Source organism: Corvus cornix, chromosome Z, assembly GCF_000738735.6.
Source record: "Corvus cornix cornix isolate S_Up_H32 chromosome Z, ASM73873v5, whole genome shotgun sequence".
NCBI classification, from domain to species: Eukaryota; Metazoa; Chordata; class Aves; order Passeriformes; family Corvidae; genus Corvus; species Corvus cornix.
In genome coordinates, this window is record NC_046357.1 from 56,391,714 (window position 1) to 56,415,817 (window position 24,104).

The window sequence follows — 24,104 nt, forward strand, 5'->3', positions numbered from 1 at the left end:
ACATATAGTGATTAGGGTTTTTAATTTCTGGATGTTGCTTGCAGTACTGCTGGTAAAGTCAAGGAGATAAATAAGCTATTTCTTTTTTCACCCCTTTTCCTGGCAGTTACATTTCCAGTACTGGGTGGCCTTAGCATTCCAGATAATTTTCTCAGAAATGAAAGGAAATAATGTTTATTTTAAATACAGGTTAGTTTAAATTTCCCAGGTCACAACTTTAAAATATAGAAATTTAAATTTCTCTTGACAATTAGTAAGAGAAAGGAAGAACTGTTCAGTGCCTGAAGTGAATACTTCTGCTGGTTTATGTTGCTAGACTAGACTAGTAGTAGCTGTAGGTAAGCTTCCATTCCCCCTGGTCATCCCACATACTCCTCTCTGTTCCTTTTCAACTATAAGTTCACAACCAATGCCATGTAAAGTCTTCTCACTGTGGCACAAATTTTACTGTGTATCTAGTGGAAGTACTTCTGACAAGACCTGGGATTCACAGCCACATGACACTGACAGATTGCAGTGACTATCATCTCCAAGTTCTGTCCCTGAACTGCCAGTTGATGTATCTTATGCCAATTTATTTCCTTTCCATGTAATTACACCTTCAGTTGTTTTATGTTCAAGATCCTGTGTTGCATATGCCTGTACTAGTTTAGTATCATTACCAAATATTATCATCATACTCCTCCTTTTAATAGTAATTTTAATAAAATATTAATAATTTTTGACCTCACAGTTTATCCATGCAGAGCTCACCAGTAGCATATATTTTCCTGATGACTCACTTTTAACAATATCTCTCTTTTCTTAAGCCAAATTCCTTAGAAATCTTGCACTTTCTGTTAAATCTTGAAGACTCTGCTTGAGCAGGGAGGGTTGGTCCAGATGCCCCACTGGTGATCCCTTCCAATCTAAACCACTCTGTGATTCTGTGATCCTCACCTTCTTCAGGTATTCCATATACATTTTTCTTCTTTTGTGGAAGTTCAGAGGATTCAATAGTATGTGTCAGGAAGTGGGTTGCAGGGTAAGCCTGGTAGGACCTGTGTTAATCAGAGGCATTTCCTGTCATTCCTCATTTAATTCCATGTTTTTAGGTAACTTACACAGAGCGACCTTGCTCTGTAGAAGGCATGTTTGCAGTCAGAACCTGTCTGTCTTTAACTGCCTGCAGGTGTTGCATTTACAGTTCTCCAGTCATGTATTGTTACATTTCTTTGGTTGAAAAATACTTCCAGTTCTTCCTGTGACTTCCTGTGCCGCTTTCTCCAGAAGTCTGGGCTGGGGAAGAGCTTTTTTCCTCAGCTGATGCTTTTTCAGCTACTTGGGCAGTTTCTGCTCCAATCTACTGCTGCCTTTCACCACAGTGGAAACACTTGGGCGAGGCACTCATTTAGTGCTGAAGTCAGACTGTGCTTGCTAACCTCTTCTCATTGTTTAGAGACTTCACTTCCACTTTTTTTTTTTTAAATATAATTAAGGTGTAGAAACTTGTACCTCTCAGCTTAGAAAAGCAGAGGTCAGTATACCTTGGCTTGTGCTGTGGCTTGTAGTTCTTTAACATATTTGGCCTTGGCAAAATTGGCAGAATTCCCACGGAGATTATTTCTCTCTTCATCGTGGGGAAAAAAAGGAGTTTTGTTTATAGTGGAAAAGTTTATTTCTGAATTCTAGAATTTTTGCAGTGCAATATGTTCTTTATGTTCCTGAATCTATGTCAATTAGTTATAAATGCTATCCATATATTACAAACTTCTGTAGTAATGACTGTTTTTCACTGCTTTAAGTTAACCTGAGTTAGGTGAAAACAAACTTTCTCCAGGATGGTGTCTCTGACTTCATCCATGATAAAGCTTTCCAGAATAAGTAGTCTGTAAGGCTATCAGTTTCATTTCTGTAACTTTAGATTTTTGCCGGATTTTCTTTATTATTTTGTTCATCTCAGCTAAAATAGAGGTAGCTAACATCATTATCTGACTTAATTAAGTCTCCTGTTCTTCAATTTCCAACAGTAGCCAGCTGACTTACCAGCTGTATGAATGTAAATACCTTGAAGTTCCAAGAAATTTCTTACATTACTACAGCCTTGGTAATGGTCTTGCATGAACATTGATACCTTATCCTTTCAGACTCTGAAATGCATAACTGCTCCAAGACAGAGCATGATTTCTATTATGAATCATGCTTCTTCATTCTACTCTTAGCTTTCAGTTTTTCTGCTGCTGCATTCTGACATAAATGCTCTTCTGGCTTTTAATTGTCTGTTATTATCTAGTCAAAGTCTTGAGAGAAGAGGGAACACAACTTTCTGTTTATTGGTTTTGGTTTTTCTTCATTTTGGTTTTTTTTTTGTTTTTTTTTTTTTTTCCCTTTTGAAAACCAGGGTGTTTTTCCCTTTAAAATGGTGTTATTTAAGGTGGGGCTGCTGAGCTGTTCAGATGCATGCATTTGCTACAAACATTATAATCTGAAACTACTTACAGGTTTTCTGTCTATCTGTAAATTTTGAGAACTTGTTAAGTCACAGTGTGAATATGAACAATTAAGTAGTTCAGTCACCCAGATCAAAGAACTTAGTTAATGGAAGAGACACTTCACAGATACATGTTCCATGCAGCTTCTAAGGTAGAGGATTAAAATAACACTGAGATCAAAGAAGTTGTACAGACTGTGGCCAGTTCTTTAAGGGCGGAGGTTTTTTTGTTGGTTAGCTTGGGTTGGTTTTGTGTTTCTTTTGCTTTGGGTTTTTTGTTTGGTTGGGTTTGTGGGTTTTTTTTTTGTTGTTGTGAGTGTTTTTTCAGAGAGAAACAGGGTAAGGAACATAAGAGAGACTAGTTATTTGTTCCATTGCATGCTTGCAAAAATCCAGTCACCAGACTATAGTTTCTCTTGGATATTCATCACAGTCTTGTCACAGATATCTGAATTGTGCACTTGTCGCTTTTTTTTGTTTTCTTCCTATTTTGCAGACTTTGTTGTGAGAAGTTGCTGACACACATGCAGTTTTTGCACTGCAATGTCATCAATCACACAGTCCCTGAATCTACTTCCTGTCAAATCAGATTTCAGTAGCATCCTGATGCTTAATAATAGGATGGTGGCAAGAATGAGGTACAGACAGGTCTGTCAAAGCACACTGGAAGTGTAGAAAAAAATCACACCAGAAAATGAAATAGATGTAAATGTGCGCTGTTACTGGATTGCCAGAATCTCTACATTTAGTCTGAAGGCTGCCACACAAGTGTATAATTAGAGTTTGTTTCTTGTCATTGCATACCTTGCAGCTCTTCTGTTTAGCGTATTACAAGGACTTTATGTAACCTGTTCAAAACTGGATATCTGGATATCGTAAGTGTGAGTCACTTTGCCAGGGGCAAGAGAAATTTACCTGGATAAAGGAAGCCAGCTACCTATTGTTAGAGCTTGCAAACGTGCAAGCAGCATTGCTCCGTCACTTTTGGCATTGACTTATGCCCTGCATCTAATGCTGCAAGTTCAGTACTTTTTCTTGTGGACACTGAAACTTTAATACTGGAGGTTTTGCTGCACTGGGACCTCAATGGCAGATTTTTGCATCTACAAAGATACTGAAATGACTGTCTTTAGTGACTTTGCCTGGAGCTATCGCTCCTTCCAAGCTCAGAGGTCTCAAATTCTTTTCCTCAAAGATAGAACAGAGTACTTGGGTTCATGGCTACTACTGAAGCTTCAGCATAAATGTTTTGAGGAAAAATTGATTGAAAGCCATGGAGTCACCTGAATCTAATTTTGGAAAATGAAAGGAGATCAGATTCAGCTTGGATCAGAAAATCATTCTGATTGCAGTTGAACTGGAACAATCACACATGTTGGGCAGTAGTCCACCTTCATGAAGCGTGACCTGCAGAAGGTGGGCAAACATTTGCTAGAGAAGAACAGTGTGAATTGAAGAAAGATTGAAGGGGTACTGTGGCTGTAGTGAGCCATGGTTACAAGCTGTGGAGGAACAGTAAGATTAGTTATTTTAATGGGAATTTCTGGTAACTCTGTTTTTATATCCCTATTTACGATTTATTATGTGGCAGCTGCAGAAAGCATACTGAGATGGGGTAGCCACCTCCATCCAGAAGCTTCAGCAGAAGCAGCTGTGAGAAGTGTTCGTTCAGTGAGACTGTAAGCACAGCAGGCACTGACAAGACAAGACAGATCTAGTGGAGAAGCAAAAGGCAATAACCACATGTACATCTTGAATCTAATTGCAATTTCCTAATATTCTAAGCGAGCTCTCTTTAAATATTGCTTGAAGAAGATGTGTTGTTTTTCAACAGGCATTCTCCTCAGATGGTTTGGCTTAAGCGTTTACACAATTTATGGCAGGTCATATCTTCTCAGAAGTCTCGAAAAGATAAACGGTGGGTGCCTGGTACTTACCATAACTAGTAAAACTGAAGAAAAAATCCCTACTTGTAGTAGAAAATTCAGATCTGGCATAAGCCATGTGGCTTCAACAATTTCGATCAAGTGAGACCTATGAATATTTTTCTTCTTTTAAAAATGTATTTACGTATTTTACTGAGAATTTTGCCTGAAGTCAGGCAGCTATTCTACCCCAGTCCAGTTCATTGTCCCACCAAGGAGAAGAGTGGGATAGTGAGGGTGATGAAAGCAGATTCCTCCACATACAGTAGTAGAGAGAAATGAACTAGTGGCAACTACTTTGTGGGATGCATGGTTGCAAAGCTGTGTTAACCAGTGGAGGCTTCTGTTCAGATGTCTGTTTCTCCCCATCTGTTACAAAGAACTGTGGTAGCTAGATGTCTCTGCCATTTCATTAGGCAGATTTTAAAACCTGTTTGAATGACAGTAGTAGAGAAGGTGAAAGAAAGCAATCATTCTGCCTTCCAGAGTGATAATGAGGTAGAATTTCTGAGGCAGAGTTAATTTCTCTTCATCACTTTATGGCACCTGCAATAAACCAGATGTCTTCTGGAAAAATCACCATCTTTGCCCCAGAAAGTTCATAGGTCAAACTTCAGCTGCAATAAAATGAGTTATAAACGGGGAGAACACAAAAACAAGGACAAAGTTCACATTCATGAAGTCCTAAAGGGTGTCCCTGGGATGTCTACTTTTCAAGAAGCCAAGAATGTTAGAGTTACATTTCATGAGCATGTTGTGGGAAATGCATGTAGATTTAGCAAAGACCAATTGAGAGCTGAAAGACGAACGGAAAAATAACTGTGAATGGCAGTAGAGAGGAACTTTTATTAAATTAGGTGAAGCCTGTGTCCTCCTGCTCAGCTCCAATCTGCTCCTGGTTTGTTAAATGATTTGTTATTAATAGTCTCATACAATTACCAAGAAATTACAAGGGCACTTGTTTAAAAGAATAAATTCATTCACCATATCTAAAATCTTTGTGTATCATGTACTCTGTACATTTACTGACACATTAGTGGTTTGTTAGGTTTGCCAGTTATTTACAACCTTCACACTCTAACAGAAATAATTATTGGCCAATTTATAATATACTTCCTAAAATTACAGTATCCATATTTTTGCCATCCTTGGATTTTTTTTTTCTTTTACTTTAAAGGACATACTTTTTCAGTCCTTTCAGTAGTCTTGTCCCTAACTTGCACAGTTGTTAGATAGTTCCAGTTAGTTGATTTTTTGTTTTGTTATCTGAATGTGAGCTGCCTTTATATGCATTGTGTGTCTGATAAAGACCTTTATTTTATGAAAATAACAAATTTCAGTTTTACAAGGCTACCTGAAAGTGATTATTTGTAAGAAAAACAATGTCTAAATCCTGCTTAGTCTATTTGTGGGATCATGTGCAAACTTAAGACCCAATTTGAGAGAATTTAAGTTCTCATTTATTTTGCTACTCTGCAAAAGGATTTCAGCTTAAAGTAATGTAGAGCAAGTAGAAGACTCACCTGCAGAGAAAGCAATTTAAGAGAACAGTGCATTAAGTGCTAGAATATTTATCAGTGATACAAATATTCCATACATCTGTCTGTGTTCTATATTATATACTGCTGTTAAGCTTTATGAGTCTGTATATGATTTTTCGTATCTACAGGCTCTTTTAGCAAAGCCATATGACAAATATAGAAAAAATATATAGTTATTATTGACAAAAAGAGGCAAAGGTATGTTTCTTCAAAATGAAGACAGTTTAAGTTTTTTATGCATGGATAAAATCATCAAAGCACTTGTGCAGTAGACAGTAATATCCTAAACAGCAAAAGGAGGATGAGAGAAGTTTTACTTTGTTATGCCCTTTATGTAACAAAGACAACTGTCATAGTGTGCACCATTTGCTACAAATTCAATCACTTTCATAACCTAAAATACATCAGCTTGTTTATCCTGCTGGTTATTCTCATCCCGTAATATTTCTTGAGCTTCAGAAGGTTGATAATAGGTTAAATGATCTGGGAGTCACTGTACTGTCGCTGTGCACTGTCAGTTTTACAATTACAGCTGATAAATGGCCTCAGGGCCATTTTCTGAACCTCTTCATGAGGCTAATAGGAAGAAAAATTTATTTTAGTTTCTAAAAGACTTGAAAAAACCCATGGCACAGAAGGTTGCTGAATTTTATTGTTTGCTGTACAGCAAGAGAATATTCAAGACAAATTGAAGTAAATAAGGGGCTTAGGTTTGAAACTAGATTTTGCTGCCTTCATGGGCATTGAAAGCGGTGCCCAATTAAGGAAAAATTCACAAGAGGCTTGCATTTTTCCAGTTGCATTTGAAATTTCCAGCAAATACATTTTTGTAGGAATAAAATGGATGTTTCAAGAACATTTTCCCTAAGGCTTGAGAAGGAGCTTTTTTATCTTTTACTTGGATTTAATGATGATAATTATATTAATAATAATAATATAAAAAAATTAAGACAAGTGATGTTTTAAAGACAAATTCCAAGGCTTGTTTTGTTTTTATTTTATGGATTGTGAAAACAAATACTTATCAGTTGCTAAGGGGATACTGGGTGACCAGCCTTTGGTGTTAGTGGTGATTGACAAAGAGCTGACTTTGGGCCAGCAGTTGCCTTCAGCACACTGTAGTAGTTATCAATTTGTTTCAAAGCAGTTGTTAAAGTATTCTGCATTATTTCATAACATTACTTTTCTGCTAAACCAACTGCTGTGATTGCTGCAGAAATGACGGGTGGTTACTAATGACACTCTTGAATAGGAGAGGAAATTAACAAGAAGGTAACCTTGTAGGAAAGGTCTGTGTCTTACATTCTGCCCTCCAGAGACTGTAAGTCTGTAGGTCTTCTTTTGAATTTGAAAAAAGTACTACAGATATTTTTATGAGCTTGAAAGATGATCCAGGGGTTTCCTTTTGAAAACACATTGCCAGGTTACTTTTCTTGGGGTTTTTTTTGAAGTTTGGTGGGTTTTGTTAGGGTTTGTTTGGAACAGCGTGTCCTCTTGTACTGTACTATCTGCTGTTCTTTCAGATATAGTCACTTGCTGTGGCAGTGAACAAGATGGGCATCCAGCAATGAAGCAGAAACTATTTGTATGTGTATTGGTTTGATCAAAGTTACATAATTACAGCTTTTGTTGGGCATTAATCATTCATGAATAGAAGCCTTTCAAGGAAAGAAAAATGTGACTCTTCTTATGACACAAAGCCAAATCTTTTTAGTAGTCAAAGTAGCACTTTCAGAATGGAGAGTTGTTTGTTCCCACCAAATTGGTGGTTCTAAACTGCTATGCCAGTATAAGTTCTGCTTGGTGTGCAGTCTTAATTATTTAAGAGCTACACATCTCTGTCTTTTCTTTTCTAAAAATAAGCAGCCTGTCTAGTGTATGCTGTTCCAAGAACTATTACAAGAGTAGCTTTGTGTACTTGAACCACTTCTTATGTCATTTCCACTCCTGAAATGGTTCTGTTCTAGTGCTAAAGTGGTTCTGATCATGAAACTTCTGGTGTCCTTTGCTTCCACTGTTAGTCTCTTGCTTGTCTGATGGGTAGGAGAAAAAACCTAAAAACAGGGACCAACCATTGTCTTCAAACTGGTGGTCATGCAAGGGAACATACTCCCTTCCTTATAGACTTCTTTCCCTCCCCAATGCTTTTCTTTGTTCACCCCTTCCATCTTTTCTTAAAAATTCCTTTTTTTACTAGTTTCTGATTTTTGACTCAGTTGTGCAATTTTTTTAATCCATGCAGCACGATTGTCTATTCAGCATGGGAAAGTTTCAGAGATAGTCTCAATTTACACATATATGGTATCACAATTTCATGCTGTCATTTTGAAGCCTTCTCTGTCCTGCAAGCTCTGACCATTGAATTTAGTCATTACACTTTATGAGGGTAGATTTTTATGGAGAGATTTTGCTTTCCCTATCACTTTCGTTTTTCTCTGGATTCCCCACAATCAATGCACCTCTTGCACTGACTGTTAGGCAGAATGTAATAAATACATTTGCATCTACAATCAGCATTTAAGCCATAAGATTGCATTGTGATGCCTTGGCATGCATGTACAATCAGCTGGAATATGTGACTGGTTTTTTTCAGAATGTAATGCGTGCTGCTTCACACTCCTAAAGCAATTTGAATGTCCCATTAGATTGGAAATGTCTCAAGAGGGTCACAAAAAATGGGTATGGGTTTTGTGAAGACAGGCAGGAAAGTAGAGGAGGAGGAGTTGTGCTCTGGGTTAAAGTGAATCATGAACTTACAGAAGTCAACTACAGTGACTATGGAAGCCCTATCTGGGCCAAGATCAGAAGGGAGATCTCCAAGGGGGATCTTAGACTAGGCATCTGCTACCAACCTCCAAACCAAGACAATCAGGGCAAAGAAGCACTTAAGCAGGGTCACTTAAGCAACCGTTAGATAACAGATCCTGGGTCTTACAGACTTCAACTATCCAGACATTCTTGGTAGAGCAATACAGCAGGTCACAAAATCTATCAAGTTCCTGGAATGCAGGATGGACTGCTTCCTCCTACAAATGTTAGACGTGTTAACCAGGAATGAGGCACAGCTGGACTTGCTGCTCACTAACCAAGGAAACCAGCTTTGTAGTATCTCGCTCAGTGGTGGCTTTGGCTGCAGTGATCACAGTGTGGAGTTTGGGGTCTGGCTGTGCATTCTGAAGGTTAGTACTAAGGCAGAGGAAACTGTTATGGAAAGAATCCTCCTGGGAGCCATCACAAGTCAGATGAAGCACGTGATTGGGAAATGCCAGTATGGGTTCACAAGGTCACATTGTGCTTGACAAACCTGATTGCCTTCTACAGCAAAGTAACCTGCTTGGCTGATGTGGGGCAGGCCATGGACACTGTCTGCCTGTGTTTCTGCAAGGCTTTCTCTGTGGTCTTTCACAGCCTCCTGGTGAAGCTGTTGTGTAACAGCCTGGACAAGCTGCCCGTGCAGGGGGTGGGGAACTGACCCACAGAAAGCACCCAGAGTGGGGGTAAATGCCTCCTTTTCCAGCTGGCAGCCTGGCACAAGTGGGACCCCCAGGACTGGTGTTGGGCCCAGCGCTGTTTCATGTCTTCATAAGTGGTCATCCAGAGCACTTAAAATCACTCAGGAATCAAGTGGACACTTTGGAAGGAAGAGCCAACCTGCAGGAAAACGTGTGTAGGCTGGAAAGCAGGCAAAGAAGAACCTTACGAAGTTCAACAAGGACAAGTATAAGGTCTTACACTGGGAAAGCAAATCCAGGAGCGCAGCACAGGCTGGGAGCACAAGTCTGGGAAGCAGCTCTGTGGAAAGCAACCTGGGAGTCCCAGTGAGCGACAAGCTCAGTATGAGTGAGCAGGGTGCTGCTGCAGCAAAGGAACCCGGTGAGATCCGGGGCTGCATCCACAAGGGCATCATCAGCAGAGATTGTCCCATTCTTGTCAGCGTTTGTCTGGCCACACCTGGAATACTGTCGTCAGTTTTGGTCCCCACTATACAAAAAATAGTACGGACAGGCTGAAAAGGATCCAAAGAAGGGCCACAGAGATCATCAAAGGGCTCGGAAGCCTGATGTGTGAGGAGAGGCTGAGAGAGTTGGGTTTGTTCAACCTTGAGAAAAGAAGGTTGAGGGAAACCTTACCACCATATTCCAGTATTTAAAGGGTGGCCACAAAGAACATAGAGACTCTATTCTTACAAGGGGTCACATGGAAAATATGAGGGACAATGGGTTAAAGTTACTCCTGGGGATATTCCACTTGAACTCAAGTGGAAATATTTCACAGTGAAAAGAATCAGCCAGTGGAATAATCTCCACAGAATTGGTGGATTCCCCAACATGGGGCATTTTTGAGATTTGGCTTGACAGGGTGCTTGGCTGCCTTGTCTAAATCATGCTATTGTAAAGAAAAGTTGAACCTCCTGAGGTCCCTTCCAACCTGCTATTCTGTGGTTGTATACTGAGTTAGAGCCCCATGTCTAAGTTATTTGAGCAATTTGAAAAGTTTCAGTTTGTAAAACCAGAGAATTGATTTTTTGTGGATTTTGCTACAATAGTGATTCTTTTAAATATTTTAATTAAAAAGCAGTTATTTCACTGGGGTCTAGGATGTAAAGATGACAGGGTGTTATTAGAAAAATGTTCAAAGAGTTTAGCTGTAATATTACTGATAAAGAACAGAAGTCTGCTTTTAGCAAACTCATGCTTGAATTCTTACTTTCTGCACAGACTGCATCCTCAGCTATTAAAGGTGCTATCCAGTTGGGAATAGGATACACGGTAGGAAACCTTACATCAAAACCAGACAGAGATGTTCTTATGCAAGACTTCTATGTAGTAGAAAGTGTCTTCCTACCAAGGTAAGAACAAGCATATTCAATTTTTCTTCAGTAGAATTTAATAATTAAACTCTTAACTAGATATTTTGAACCAGGTTTGTTCTCCAGTTCTAACAAAATTGTGTTAGAGTAAGTATAACACATGAAACTTGAAAATTATCTGGTCTTCATGTTGTCATTGAAAATGAAGGTAGGGAGAGAACTGGAAAGGTCACAGTTCATCTGAAGATTTGAGACTTACCATTTGTAGAGAGGGAAAGTAATTTTTACACTTTCAATTAGAGGAATTGTCAATTAGAATTTCAAGTGATTTGTGGATCCAACATTTACATTTGTTTAGTTGTGTTTATTTTCTAAAAATAATACTTGATATATTGTTGAGAATGTTTAAAAATTTATGGAAATTCAAGTCCTGCCATTTGAAGTATAATATAATAATTTATACTACAACACTGCATTTTATTTACACTATAAAATTCTATCCAGGACTCCAGTCTGTGAGAACACTCAGCTCCTACAGGCTATGCTGATTACAGGTTGTGCAGCTTTACTGCTTTGCTACCTCAGCTTGTATCACTGCCAAGTTGATGGTATAGAAATTGTAGCAGTACAGTTATGCTGATAAGGGAAATCAAGGTCATACTGATTTTTAATGTTCAGAAGATAAGTACAGTGTCATGTACCCTTTCTGAGTTATGTATGCCAGCAAGAGATGAAGAAGGTTTAGGAGAAACGTATTTCACAACCAGGATGACTTACTCTGTTGAGTGTTGTCTAGGTTCTCAGAATTGATAAGTACAGTCATTTCAGTAAGTATATGCTATATATGTATTATTTCCTGCATTTGGGATGATTTCTATCCGTTTTTCCAAGTTTTGTTCACGTGCAGTTTGAATGCTACTTCATAAGGTGTTCCGAATAATTTATAATCCTTAGTATTTACTGGTGTCACTAAACCAAGTTAGATTAACAATGTACAAAGTATTTGCAGGCTCTTTAAATTTTGGTAAATTTAAATTTTGTAATTTTAAATTTTGGTATAAATGTAAATTTCCTTGATTTGACTCCTGGTTTTCATTGAACTGGGATATCCTATAGAAAAAAAAAATTCTTTTGTGAAATGAAGCTTTTACATTACATTCTCTAGTTCCTAGGAGTTGAGAGTATTCATATCCTTGTTTTGGTGTTAATCATAGGGTTTGTGCACAGATCAGTAGTCTTTCTCTTGTAGATTAGGTGGATATAGAGAAGTTAACTATATGCATGTGTTTTCATATACACTGTAATCACAAAATTTTGTTTAAAAAATCCAACATACAGGTAAGAAATTTGCACATAATGCAAAGAAGTTTTTATTGGTGAGAAAAATGTCTGCCTATGACAGTGATGGAGGCTTCCATCACTGGATGGTATGTTTGCTATATCAGTTTTGTTCATGGAAACTAAATGGAACCTACGTGCTAAAACTGTTTTATTACATAGCATGGTTTGAGAAAGAGCATCTCTTCTCTTTTTAAACTTAGTTTTAAAGCAACAAGTAAAATAAAACAATTTGTAGTCCATGGCATTGTATGTGCCTTCTTTGCTGTGAGACTCACGTGTATGTACACACAGAAATGGGATTTCCTTTTTTTGTATTGGTATTAAAGGAAGAGCTGGGAGACATCCCTTCTGGCCTGAAGCAAAATCAAAAGGCAGAAGGAAGAGACTGACTGCACTAGTGTAAAATTGAATAGAAAAGCTTTAGTAAGAGCAACATGAGGTTGAGTAAACTTTTTGCAGAAGTTTGCAGCTGAAGGAGAACCTAACAGTGCAGCAAGAGTGGCGCTGAATCTTTCCAGACAGTGTCCTATAAAAACCAAATATTTTGGGTAAAATTAGACAAATGAAAGTAATGGCCAAAGCAGTGTAGTTTTGGGGTTTGTGATTTTTTTTGCATAGCTAGGTAGTAAGCAGTATATAGCATAGTGAGTCATCTTGACTGTAACAAAGAGCGTCTCCATAAAGAGCACTTGTTGACAATGTTGACTATCTGTAGCAATCTCTTCAAACCACGACACTTGATTTCTTATGCTGATGCACAGAAATTTCAAATCCTGCTATGTCTCAATGTAACATGCACTTTTATTTATCTAAAATATATTCAACCAGAAGTGTATTACTGTGCATAAATTGTAATACTTTAGGATTGCACAAAATTAATACATGATTCTTTCTTGCTGGTTGAGAGTATTGGGATGCTGTTTCATGATGGCATTATGTGGTTTGTTCCTGAGTCATGTGAATAGGGAGCTTCATTACCCATGTTGGAAGTTAAAAGCAAAGGTTACACATTCTTTACAGCTAGGGCTGCACTCCCAAGGTGCACCTCAGCTGCTCTTCATTTTTTCCTAGGGGGGTACCCTACATGTGATGGCAGCACTGTTAAAAGTAATTACTGTAATGACTTTTTTTTTTGTTCCCTTTGGATTGGTCTGGGCTGAAAGCAGTTAGTGGAAATTAGTTACACCAGCAGGTGAAGTGGGTTGACCTCTACCTGGGGGTACCCTGGAGCAAGCTGAGGGTGGGTAAACTTTCTGCAGAAGTTTGCAGCTGAAGGAGAACCTAAGAGTGCAGCAAGAGTGGTGCTGAAACAGGTGCTTACCCAGCAAGGTGCAGTATTTTTCCACTTGCTTTGGGCACAAATAATGCATCTGCAACTTCAAACTGGTTATCAGCTGAACTTTCCCTTCATTGTGGCAACTTCACAGCAGCCTGCCTCTTCGCATGGTGTCCTGCTCCACCTTCCTCCCATGTTTTCCTTGTCTCACCTGTTTCTGGCAGTGAGGTGAGAAGACTGTTTTTCAGTCATAGGCACCACCTGCTTTGATAGCAGCAGGAGCACAGTTATGGTGGCAGTGGTAAGATAGACCTAAGGTAGTAGAAATGCAATGCAATGCAGCCTTTGCAGCGGTGAGCAGAAGAGTGTTATATCTGCCCTTCTATAATTAGGGGGAAATAGTCAACACTTGTTTATGAATTTTATTGGTTGAAGAGGATAAATAGTCTCTGCATACCTCTCAGACCCTGAAATAACCCTCAGCCTGTGTCTCTGCTTCACTAGTCATACTGAAGTGTTCAGGATTCATTAAGATGGGAGAAAAATGCCAGGGGAAAAAGTGGTTAGGTCAGATCTGAACGTAACTGCTCTGCATATTGTAGGAACTACTGATGTAAATCAGGAGTAACTCCCTGGATTGCAGGTTACTCCTGGTCCAGAGTTACTTTGTAACTGTGTTAAATTGGTCATAGTTTAGCCCAGATTAATTTAGGTGTTTATTTCTGGAAGTGACTTTGAGTGAAGTACAGGTGTCTCTGTACAGTGGGTGGATTTGAATTGCAAAGGTGCTTGCCTTCATTTGCACATTGTAGTGGTGGAGGGCCTTTCATCCCTTTCTCTTCAAGCTCCCCAGGAGTTCATACAACATGTTATTTTTGGAAAATGAGGTATTACTGGAAGCTGCTATAATGGAGCTCATTGAGAACCACCTTCCAGATAGAGTTAAATTGGTACTATGCAAATATGTTCCTAGGATGGAGAAACAAAATGAACCCTGCACTGAGCCACATGATTCTGAAGATAGTGTCTGAAGTCTCCACCCTACAGAGTGAAATAGAATATTTCTCCACTGAATGAAGGGAAACCACTCCAAGTAACCTCTCTTCTGGCTTTTCAACTCTGCTTTGGAAATCCAGCAACAGAGGTGCTTACTGCAGTGTTGGTACTGCTACAACAGTGGGTGGAGGGTTCAGTGGGAAAGTTCATCCTGCATGTGCTCTCTATGCTCTGTCCTATGACTGAGCTGTGTGGGGCATGTTTGTGCCCCTGTCTTCCTTGGCTGGAACCAGTTCCCAGTGGCACAATTTGCTTCTAGTTAGTAGTTAGTACAATGTGGCTGCAGCAATATTTTGTCAGCCCTTTGTCTGGGCTGTGGCACTGGCTCCCGGTGAGATGGCCGTGGTTAGAACAGCTCGTTGCTCATCTGTAAGCCTAGCTCTGGCAGATAGTGGTGGCTCAAGCTGGTCACTGGGCCACGGGGATGTGCAGCTGTTTGTAAACTGGCAGTTTAGGCAGCTTGTTAAGCTCTTCCAGCAGACATAGAAGGAGGTGCATTTTCTGTGGTGATGACTGAGAAGCCAAACAGAAGCTGCTCCATTTTATCAGCTAATATTGGCTATGAAGCTTCAGAAATGCAGAGTGTTTTAAGCAAGATGGTTTGTTTCAGCCTGCATTTTTTTGTTGTCTTAGATGGAGGCTGCTTCTAAGCACAGCTATTGAGTTTGACCTTTTTTGCAGCAACTTGTTAGTCAATCTTTTGTACTTCCCTTGCTAATACACTTTTATTGCAGGGTCTAGACCCTGCATATTGAGAACAGTTGCTGTGGTTTCTAATTGAGCTGGGAAGTGTTAGATGCCGATGACCTGTAAGCACTCTGCAGCTACAGTTTGTGTACTGAACTGGTTCATTTACAAATTGCTTTCTTGTGACGCTAATGAAAGATTATTCAGTACTTTCTGCTCTTTAATGTCAAAAGCCTACCATTGTATTGTGATAGCATTTGAATAACTGCTCAAATAAGTAATCAAAAAGTACTAAGAAAGGAAAAACTTTTACATATGGCCAGTCTGGGTTCTACCCTACATCCAAAACTGAAGTTTACTGCTTTCTAGTATGTTTTTGAGGACTGATTGAGGAAAAATGATACTTACCCTTGGAAATATCTTTGTACCAAATCTGTATCACAGGTTAGCTGATGGACTAAGGAGTGTATTTGTAGTATAGAATGCTCTGTGGGTTCAGTGTGACTAGTATTTAAATGTTCACACTAACAAGAGTTGTGTAACTTAGACCATGATATGTGTTTCCAGTGGGTGGTTTCACAAGGCCGATAAAGTGACCTGAATATTCTGATATGCTGCTGCTCTTCTTTGATACTTCGGTTGCAGAGATGCACAGAACTCATGTTCTGACAAGGTTTTTACGGTTTGTGGGTTGAGTGATAGCACAGAGAGGAGGATGAAAAACAATTATTAGAAATGGGGATACTTTGGCAACAAAAGCTAAGAACCTGTTATGAATTACTGCACTCAGCTACTTCTGTTACCAACAAATTATTGGTAAACCTCTGATTACCTGGATAGTTATATGGTTATGTAAACATACTTAAACTACTTTTCAAGTACTCTGAGATCCTGTATTTTAATAGCATTTCCAGTTGGTTATGAAATAGTCATATCTTTGTCATCGTAAGTAAATGCTTCTGTATTCAGCTGTTACATAGATATGATTGGCTTGGCTTGTTTTAAAGTTGCTTACTATTCCTAGTTGTATTTCAAAGCTGCTTTGCAGGGAACTGCTTAGGATAGCGTTTGGAGACTGAAAGTTTAGGAAAATGTGAGAAAAAAGGGTATTACTGCTGGACTTTATCCCACAGTATGAAAAAAACACAGACACACCTATTTGTACAGATAACCATGATACGTACTTCCATCACATGGGAAATTATATTTTCCTGAAATTAGACACAGGAAAGGAGTATACCAAAGCACTACCTGACCTGCAGCGTGTGTTTGTTTGATACAGTTTTTAGAGCTGAAACACATTTTGATGAATTTTTAAAAAGCAGCTGTATCCAACAGCAATGAAACTGAAATTAGATCATTTTAGTTTTTAATGTTGGGAGCATTTAAGTTCAGACATTTTATTTTGATTTTTGCGATCTGAAAAAGAGTTGCTTTCACTGAAAGAACTGAGGTGTTCCTCCTCTTCAGGTTTTTTACAATACACATGAGAAAGTTATACATGGGGTCACAACTACAGACTTAATTCTTTTGTTAACAGCTCCATCAGAGCCTTTTAGCAATCCTCAGAATGAAGGCTTGCTACCAAGATATGCAGCTAGCTCTCTCTGTCCCTTCAGATAGGTGTGATATCTCCTGAGTACATCCTACCAGGGTGAGGCCACAGGAAAGAAAAGCTGCCAAGAAACGTATCTGGATGTCTTGTTTAGCAAATTTTTGCAAGCCATGGGGTTCACTATTAAAAATGTAATTCGTTTTAGTTCACTTTTAGTTTGATATTGCACCACCTATGCTTTTAATCCACTCTCAGCATTTACAAAGTGACAGGCTAAGATGCACATACTGTCATTTCTAGGTGTGCTTGATTTAAAAAAAAAAAATTTACAATTTAAGTATTAAACCAAACTTGCATTTGAAGCTTAGTCTCTCTTCCTTAGTCTGCCTACAAATCTTTTTCTTTTGTGTGGTCTAACAGCTAAGGTTATTGAAATACCTCATAAGTTACAATTGTTCCCTAATCTTTCCAAAGCCTGTATTTTATTGTCACAGCTCATATTAAAACTCTTGAATTCCTCAAGATTGCCAGAATCAGAGCTCATTTTAAAAGTCTTTATCTTTGTTTTTCTGGTAGACCTGGTAAACTAGCTGAGAGGGAAATTATATGGTTACCCCCTTTCTGTTATGTCCAAAGCACCATTTTGCAGATTTAATTTTTTGTCAATAGATCATGGGCATTTTTCTTGTTCAACTTCAAAGACATAATCATCCCCATGAAACTGCCTAGACTGATTAAAAATCATTATATGTAGTGCTTTGCACATACACTTTAATCCCACGAAAGCAAAACTGTAAAATGCATCAAGGAAATGTGGAGAGAAACCGCAGAGTACATTCTTTCAATAGCTAATAGAGTGGAATGTGAATAATTCTAAATAGGGTAGGGATGTACTTACATAAAGCATTCTCTACAGTGGAGTTTGTCATTTTCCAGCGAGAGCAAGGCCATACTCCATTCATATTTGTCATATGAACTTCAAATTGATAAGAAATTTGAAGTTTCCATTACTGTAGGATATTACTGGAAGTGAGGGTGCTTTTTCTATTAAAAATAACATCAAGAAAACCTTAGAAACTATTTTCCAGAGTACTAACAAGAAATCTTAAATTCGTGTCAAGCTTGCTTCATAAGTTACAGAAGAGCTTACTGTTGGGGTCAGTAAACTATTCTATTAGGTAGTGAAGCAGAAATGAATTAATATGATTAACAGAAACAGTAGGGTATGATAAAATACTCTGCAGACCTTAAATATAAGGTATTACTTAAAGATGATTTTATAAAGAATAAAGAAATTCATCTGCATAGTGAAATTGACTGTTACATCTGTAAAAAATTAATCTGATATGCTCTAAATACATGGAATTGCCCTCTGTGTAGAAGCTGTTCCAAAATAATTGTTCTGTTTTACAATAAATCTCCCCTTGCTATGCATTACTGTGCACCTGCTGAGCCAGCATTGGTCATTTTACTCCACATGCACTTATCAAATGGCTCAGAGCAGTGCTACTGTCATGGTAAACCTCCTACCTTCATCTCACCTTAGTGAAGTGACAGTACATGTTCTGGTATAGTAAGGACATGTCATCTATTTGCTGATATGCTTTCACAGGAGAAGCTTTTGAGTTATGCCTGGAGGAAACAGATTTATATAAGTATTTAGTACTGAAAGGTAGAACTCTATAAAAAAGTTTAGATGCTTTATATTCCCTGACAATTACGTGATACTTCAGTAGAAAACACTCTGTTCTGTTCTTTTTTCCATCTTATGACAACTAAATTCATTTACAAGTATGACCCCAGGTTCCCAGTGTAGCTGTATGACCACTGGGGCATCCTCATATTGCACAAAAATTCAATGAGTTACAACCAGCTCTAAAAAACTTAATGTCAGACAAATCTGGCAGTGTTCTGAGCAGCTGAAAGGCCTTATGAATGGGCATGAATGAGCATATCTTAACTGTAAAGAAAAACTACCATCTTTAGCTTGTATACTACTGACATCCATCTTTTGGCTCTATAATGGAACAATAAAGGATATATGGATTTGATTTTGATACCTTGGAATTGTACTGCAGTAGACATAAAGTGATCAGAGGAGTTCATTAGGACTAGGTAACCTTCACTATTACCTGTAGGGTTTAGCACTCCAAGAAGCAGCAGTATTCTATTGTCTTTGTATGTATGGTTGGTCATCCACAACCATCTTTTTATGTGTGAATTCACGACAGAAATCTGGTTTTTTTCCTCCTTATGTCTCTTATTCAAGAGTCTGAAGTCTTACACATTTCTGGAGCCTGAGAAAGATTGTTCACCTGCTGTCACAGAAACAGTTTGGTTTTGTGGGGGTTTGGCAGTGCATGCAGGGGCTGCTAGGTGGGTTGGATAGGCTTCCGTCATCAAACTATTGTTAATGAAAGGTGGCAAGTCCATGTAACAAGTATTAATTGTACAGGATGAAACCTCTTATTTAGTCTTTTTCAGGAATGTTGCTTAACATTTATTGCTTTTCATATCTGCGTGAATTTGTAGCCTTTTTTAGTGTCCTTTGGATATTCTTTTTGCCAAGCATAATGGCAATATTCCACATTTCTGAATAATTTAATTAGCGTACGTGAGTAGAGAAGTTCTGGAAAAGCTGACTTCAGCTACTGTGTCAAGTCTTGGATTTTGTATTTATCTATTTATCAAGCCATTTAGAGATGGGCCAAACTGATAAGGACAGTAGAACAGAACAGCATTTTACTCTTATCAAGGACAGTAGAACACAACAGCACAACTTTGGAGAAATAGATTAAGGATGTAACTTAGGCAAACAGAAGTCATGCTAAACACAAGCAGGAAATCAGCTCAGCTCTGCAAGGCTGACAGAGTAGAAGTTATGCAAAACAACGATATTGCGCTTACTCAAAAGCAGGGGTCAAGGAGCAGCCACATAGAAATGACACTGGACATTGAAGACAGACCCCAAAGAATCACATAAGGACTTCTGGTAAGGGGAGTGATTATGTCAAATAAAGTCAAGTAAGCAGGGATAGCGAAAGAATAAGTAATCAGTGTGTACGATAAAAACTGTTCACTCGATGCTCAGGGCACTCAAAAGGAGGAAGGGTGCCCCGAGTGACCAGCAAGCTGTAATAAAGGCCTGCTTTTTAATACTCAGAACTGTGGTAGAAAGTTTCTATCTGGCTGATTTCATTATCAAAACTCTGTCTGAAAGGTGTTCTTGTTTGTTTTGAAATCATAGTGTAGAACTTCACTCCTCTTCTTAAAAGCCCTCTCTAGAGGTTTCCATCATAAATGAATCCAAGAGCAGGTTTGGGGTTTTTTTGAAATCTAGCAGCATTTTGCTGCTGATGTTTTCCTTTAGCTTAAATATAGTGTTCGTCTCAAGACTTTTGTAAATCAGCCTAAAAATACAATGAGATGATAAATATAAAAAAAGGAAAAGAGCTAAAGAGTACAGGTAACAAACAGAAGGAGCTAGATGCCATAGTGTAACAGGAAAGCTATGACATATTCACCACCACAGGAACATGGTGGGATGACCAGAGTGCTGCACTGGATGGCTACAAGCCCTTCAGAAGGGACAGGCAAGGAAGGAGAGGTGGTGAGGCGGCTCTGTACATTAGGAAGTGTTTTGACTGTACAGAGCTCAAGGATAGTGATGAGAAGGTTGAGTGCCTATGGGTGACAATGAGGGGGAAAGCCAAAAAGGCAGGTATCCTGGTGGGAGTCTGATATAGACCACCCAACCAGGATGAGGAGGTGGATGAAGTATTCTATGATCAGCTGGCTGATGTTTCATGATTGTCGTGAAATCATGGGAATGAATTTTAACCTGCCAGATGTCTGCTGGAAATTTTAACCTGCCAGATGTCTGCTGGAAATTCAACACAGTGGAGAGGAGGCAGTCTAGGAGATTCCTGGAGTGTGTGAAGGTAACTTCCCAACACAGCTGGGAAGTGAGCCTACCAGGGGAGCTGCCCTGCTGGATCTGCTGCTTACAAACAGAGAAGGGCTGGTGGGAGACACTGTGGTCAGAGCCATCTTGAGCACAGAGACCATGACACAAGAGTTTTCAATACTTGGGAGTGTCAGTCTCTGCCCTGGACTTCTGAAGTGCAGACTTTGTCCTGTTCATGTTTAAACATGATCTTTATGCAAATGCATACAGGTGGTGAAAATAATTTCCTTTAAGGCAAGAAAAAGGAATTTGCTGGCACTGTCTCTCGCAGTCATTTCTATTACAGTGATTAATGGTGATACAGGGGTTTATCTGCATTTATGCTCTTTCCTCAGCAGCAAACAGTCAAGTTAGGCAGTTTCACAGTAAAAGTAGCTGTTAGTAATTGCTCAGTAATTTGGTTTGGTTTATTTTTGTTTTTGTTTTCAGTGAAGGGAGCAATCTTACCCCTGCTCATCATTACCCTGACTTCAGATTTAAGACATATGCACCTCTTGCCTTCCGCTATTTCAGAGAACTTTTTGGTATCAAGCCTGATGACTATTTGGTAAGAGCCTGCAGTTTTCCTTTGAGTTACAAATTATTATAAAGCATGCTAGTTTCATTGTGGCAGAAAAAGATTCTTAAAGGGTGCCTGACTCAGTAAGAAATTTTGTGTGTGGAGGGGTATATAACTAGTGAATATTTTTAATGTTTACAGAAATTTTAATTCTTTGTCTTTGAGACGATTAGTGTAAAAAACCTGCTTTGTTAATTGACTAAAGCAACATCCATGCCATTCAGAAAATTCTTCTAGAGAAGTTATAATCAGTCATTTCAGGACTTTTGTCAATTCAGTTCTAATTAAGTAGTTCTGTGTTATATGTGTTACTTATGCACTTCATTACGAGTGATGTCTGCAAATGTTCCTGTCTAGCTTTGAGACTAAAAATGGCAGACTAAAAATGAAGCATTTTCTGATATCTCCTTTGTTCTATTTCATAAATTGAAGACTTAGTCTTTCACAGTGTTCAGTGGTTTACATGAGAAAAAAAATTACAAATTTGCTGACATAGTAAAAGCAGGCTTTGCTTGCTGGAACCACTTTGTACAGTGCTAGGACAAGTATCCACTATTTTATTTCTCCTGTAGTTCTGCTTTTGGACAGGTAGTGTGAATGCAAATCTGGATTGTTTTCTAGATGTTTGCCCCATATCCAGTTTGTTTCCTGGAGGGTCACCCAAGAAATCAGAGTCCTGGTACAAATTAGCAACTTTACATGTCAGAGTTTTATTGTGCACTTTTTTGAATGAGTTTTAGAATTTTTTTGTTCCATTATTGATAATGGCTTCTTTAAAAGCAAAAGAATTTGAAAGGGCTTGGGCAAATAAAAAAGAAAAATTGATTAAATGGTGCTGAAACATTACTTAATATACTACTAAATATATTGTTTCTGTTGTGTTCAAGTATGTTATAATGGATTTTTTTTCCTATATGGACAATAAGCCTGAAAGCAAAACTTAGCTGTTTTTGCTTTTACTTAGGTTGAATGTGGGTGTCTTAATGTGGGTGTCTTATTTTAATTCTTTAGTGCTATGTATGGATTTTGTATTACTAGTCCTCATGACCATAGTTATATATAAAAAAAGATAATTAATTTGAATTATAAATGGTAGTAGCAAGGAAATAAAGTTGTTTGGGAATTTTATAAATCATAGAGTCATAGAATGGTTTAGATTGGAAGAGGCTTAAAGATAATTGAGTTCCAACTTTGCTGCCGTGGGCAGGGACACCTTCCACTAGACCAGGTGGCTCTATGCCCCATCCAGCCTGGTATTGAACACTTCTGGGGATGGGGCATCCATAATTTCTCTAGGCCACATATTCCAGTGCCTCACCATTCTCAGAGTGAGGAATTTCTTCCTTCCATTGACCGCAACTCTTAGAGTATGACCAATTCCTTATCCACTGAGTGATCCATTTATCGAATCTATGCCTCTCCAATTTAGAGACAAGGACATAATGTGTGACAGTAATGTCATTATGTAATGTGTTATTTATCTTATCTCTTTTTATGGACTTGGCAAAAGATGAAGTATGTGGGCTGTGTTGCCAGCTGCTAAAAAGACTGTGCTTCCTAGAGTAAAGCTGTTATCACCTGCAACTTCTTTTCCATCTAAGGAAGCCTTTGCAGTAGCAGAAGTCAAAGCTTATAGAAAGACTGCATGCAATGAGTAAGATTTGTGACAGCCAGTTTAAGTACAAAAAGGCTATGCCCTGAGGGAAATTCCCAGTAAAGACAACTTGTTGCAGATTCCTTTTTCTCTTGGCACAGCAAAACGCACGAGTGGTATGTGGGTAGTAGTAAATGATTGTCCAGCTGTGGCTTAAGGGCATCAGAAGTAAAATAAGAGTAGAAATTACAGCAAGCATATGTGAGTTTACACCGTTAATTTGAAGTGACAAAGCTCAAAGATTTAAAGCTTCACCTTTTCCAAGGAGGATGAGTGGTAATGCACTGTAGGAGTCAGGCTGCATAACAAGCGTAAATACATTTGAACAGCAGGTAGAATTAAATTGTCACTGGAAACCTCATGGAGCGCTGTCATTTTGCAGGGAAACTTCTTGCTAATAAATACTCAGTTGTCAGGCTCTTGGGGATTTTCTTACTTTTTGGTTTTGGTTTGACTTTCAGAGGTGTCCAGTGAAAACTAGCTGGGCCCTTTATATAGCAGTATTTGGTGGGTAGACTTCTTTCAATACCAGTTTCACAGGATAGGATTGGCCTATTTGTCTATAATGAGAAACCTCTACTCCCAGTTTATTTTTCTACCATCTTGTACCTGTTTCCTTCAAAAATGGATATGAAAAGCAAACAGTTGCAATGAAATTATCTTCTCAAAGTTTTTGACTCAGGAATTTGCTGTGCTGACAGCATGGGGATCAACTACTTCCACCTCAACCACTGGCTTCACTCCAAAGGAAAGTTCACCAGTTGCAGTGGGACATGAAGAGGGATCGTATGCTCAGCTGCCACCTGCTCTTCCATGATTGTGCAGCATGTCCTGGGCAGAGTGACCTGCCAAACCTTAGCCAAATTTCTGTGAACCAGCTTGCTGTTCAGCAGCAGTAGTGTTGCTACGTGATTCTCTTGTGCCTATTTGAACTTGCAGTTCTTCCTATTAAACTTGTGTTTGGGTAATGCATGCATTGGCAGTGAAAAACAATTTTTGTCTCTTCCAGTACTCAATCTGCAGTGAACCTTTAATTGAATTATCCAACCCAGGTGCCAGTGGGTCCTTGTTTTTTGTAACTAGTGGTGACGAATTCATCATCAAAACAGTTCAACACAAAGAGGCTGAGTTTCTTCAGAAGCTCTTGCCAGGTTATTATATGGTAAGCAATTGAAGACTGTATTTTACCTCTATTTTTCCTGTTTCCTGTCACACTTCTGAAGATTCAGTTTCGTTTGTCTTGTAATATTTCACTGGGTTTAT

General features: G+C 38.6%; 1 protein-coding gene across 7 annotated transcripts in view; it reads left to right on the plus strand.

The window, feature by feature from the left end:
* The window catches only part of PIP5K1B (phosphatidylinositol-4-phosphate 5-kinase type 1 beta), a 94,000-nt gene that overhangs the window by 36,283 nt on the left and 33,613 nt on the right, over positions 1-24,104 (plus strand). For 6 of the 7 annotated variants that reach the window (XM_039566892.1, XM_039566894.1, XM_039566896.1 and 3 more), the window contains 3 exons: positions 10,655-10,785; positions 21,058-21,175; positions 23,851-24,003. In XM_039566892.1, the coding sequence (XP_039422826.1) occupies positions 10,655-10,785; positions 21,058-21,175; positions 23,851-24,003 (402 nt within the window). Of the gene's footprint in view, positions 1-821; positions 949-10,654; positions 10,786-21,057; positions 21,176-23,850; positions 24,004-24,104 lie in introns of those variants that run through there. The other variant, XM_019281990.2, reaches the window with a different exon arrangement.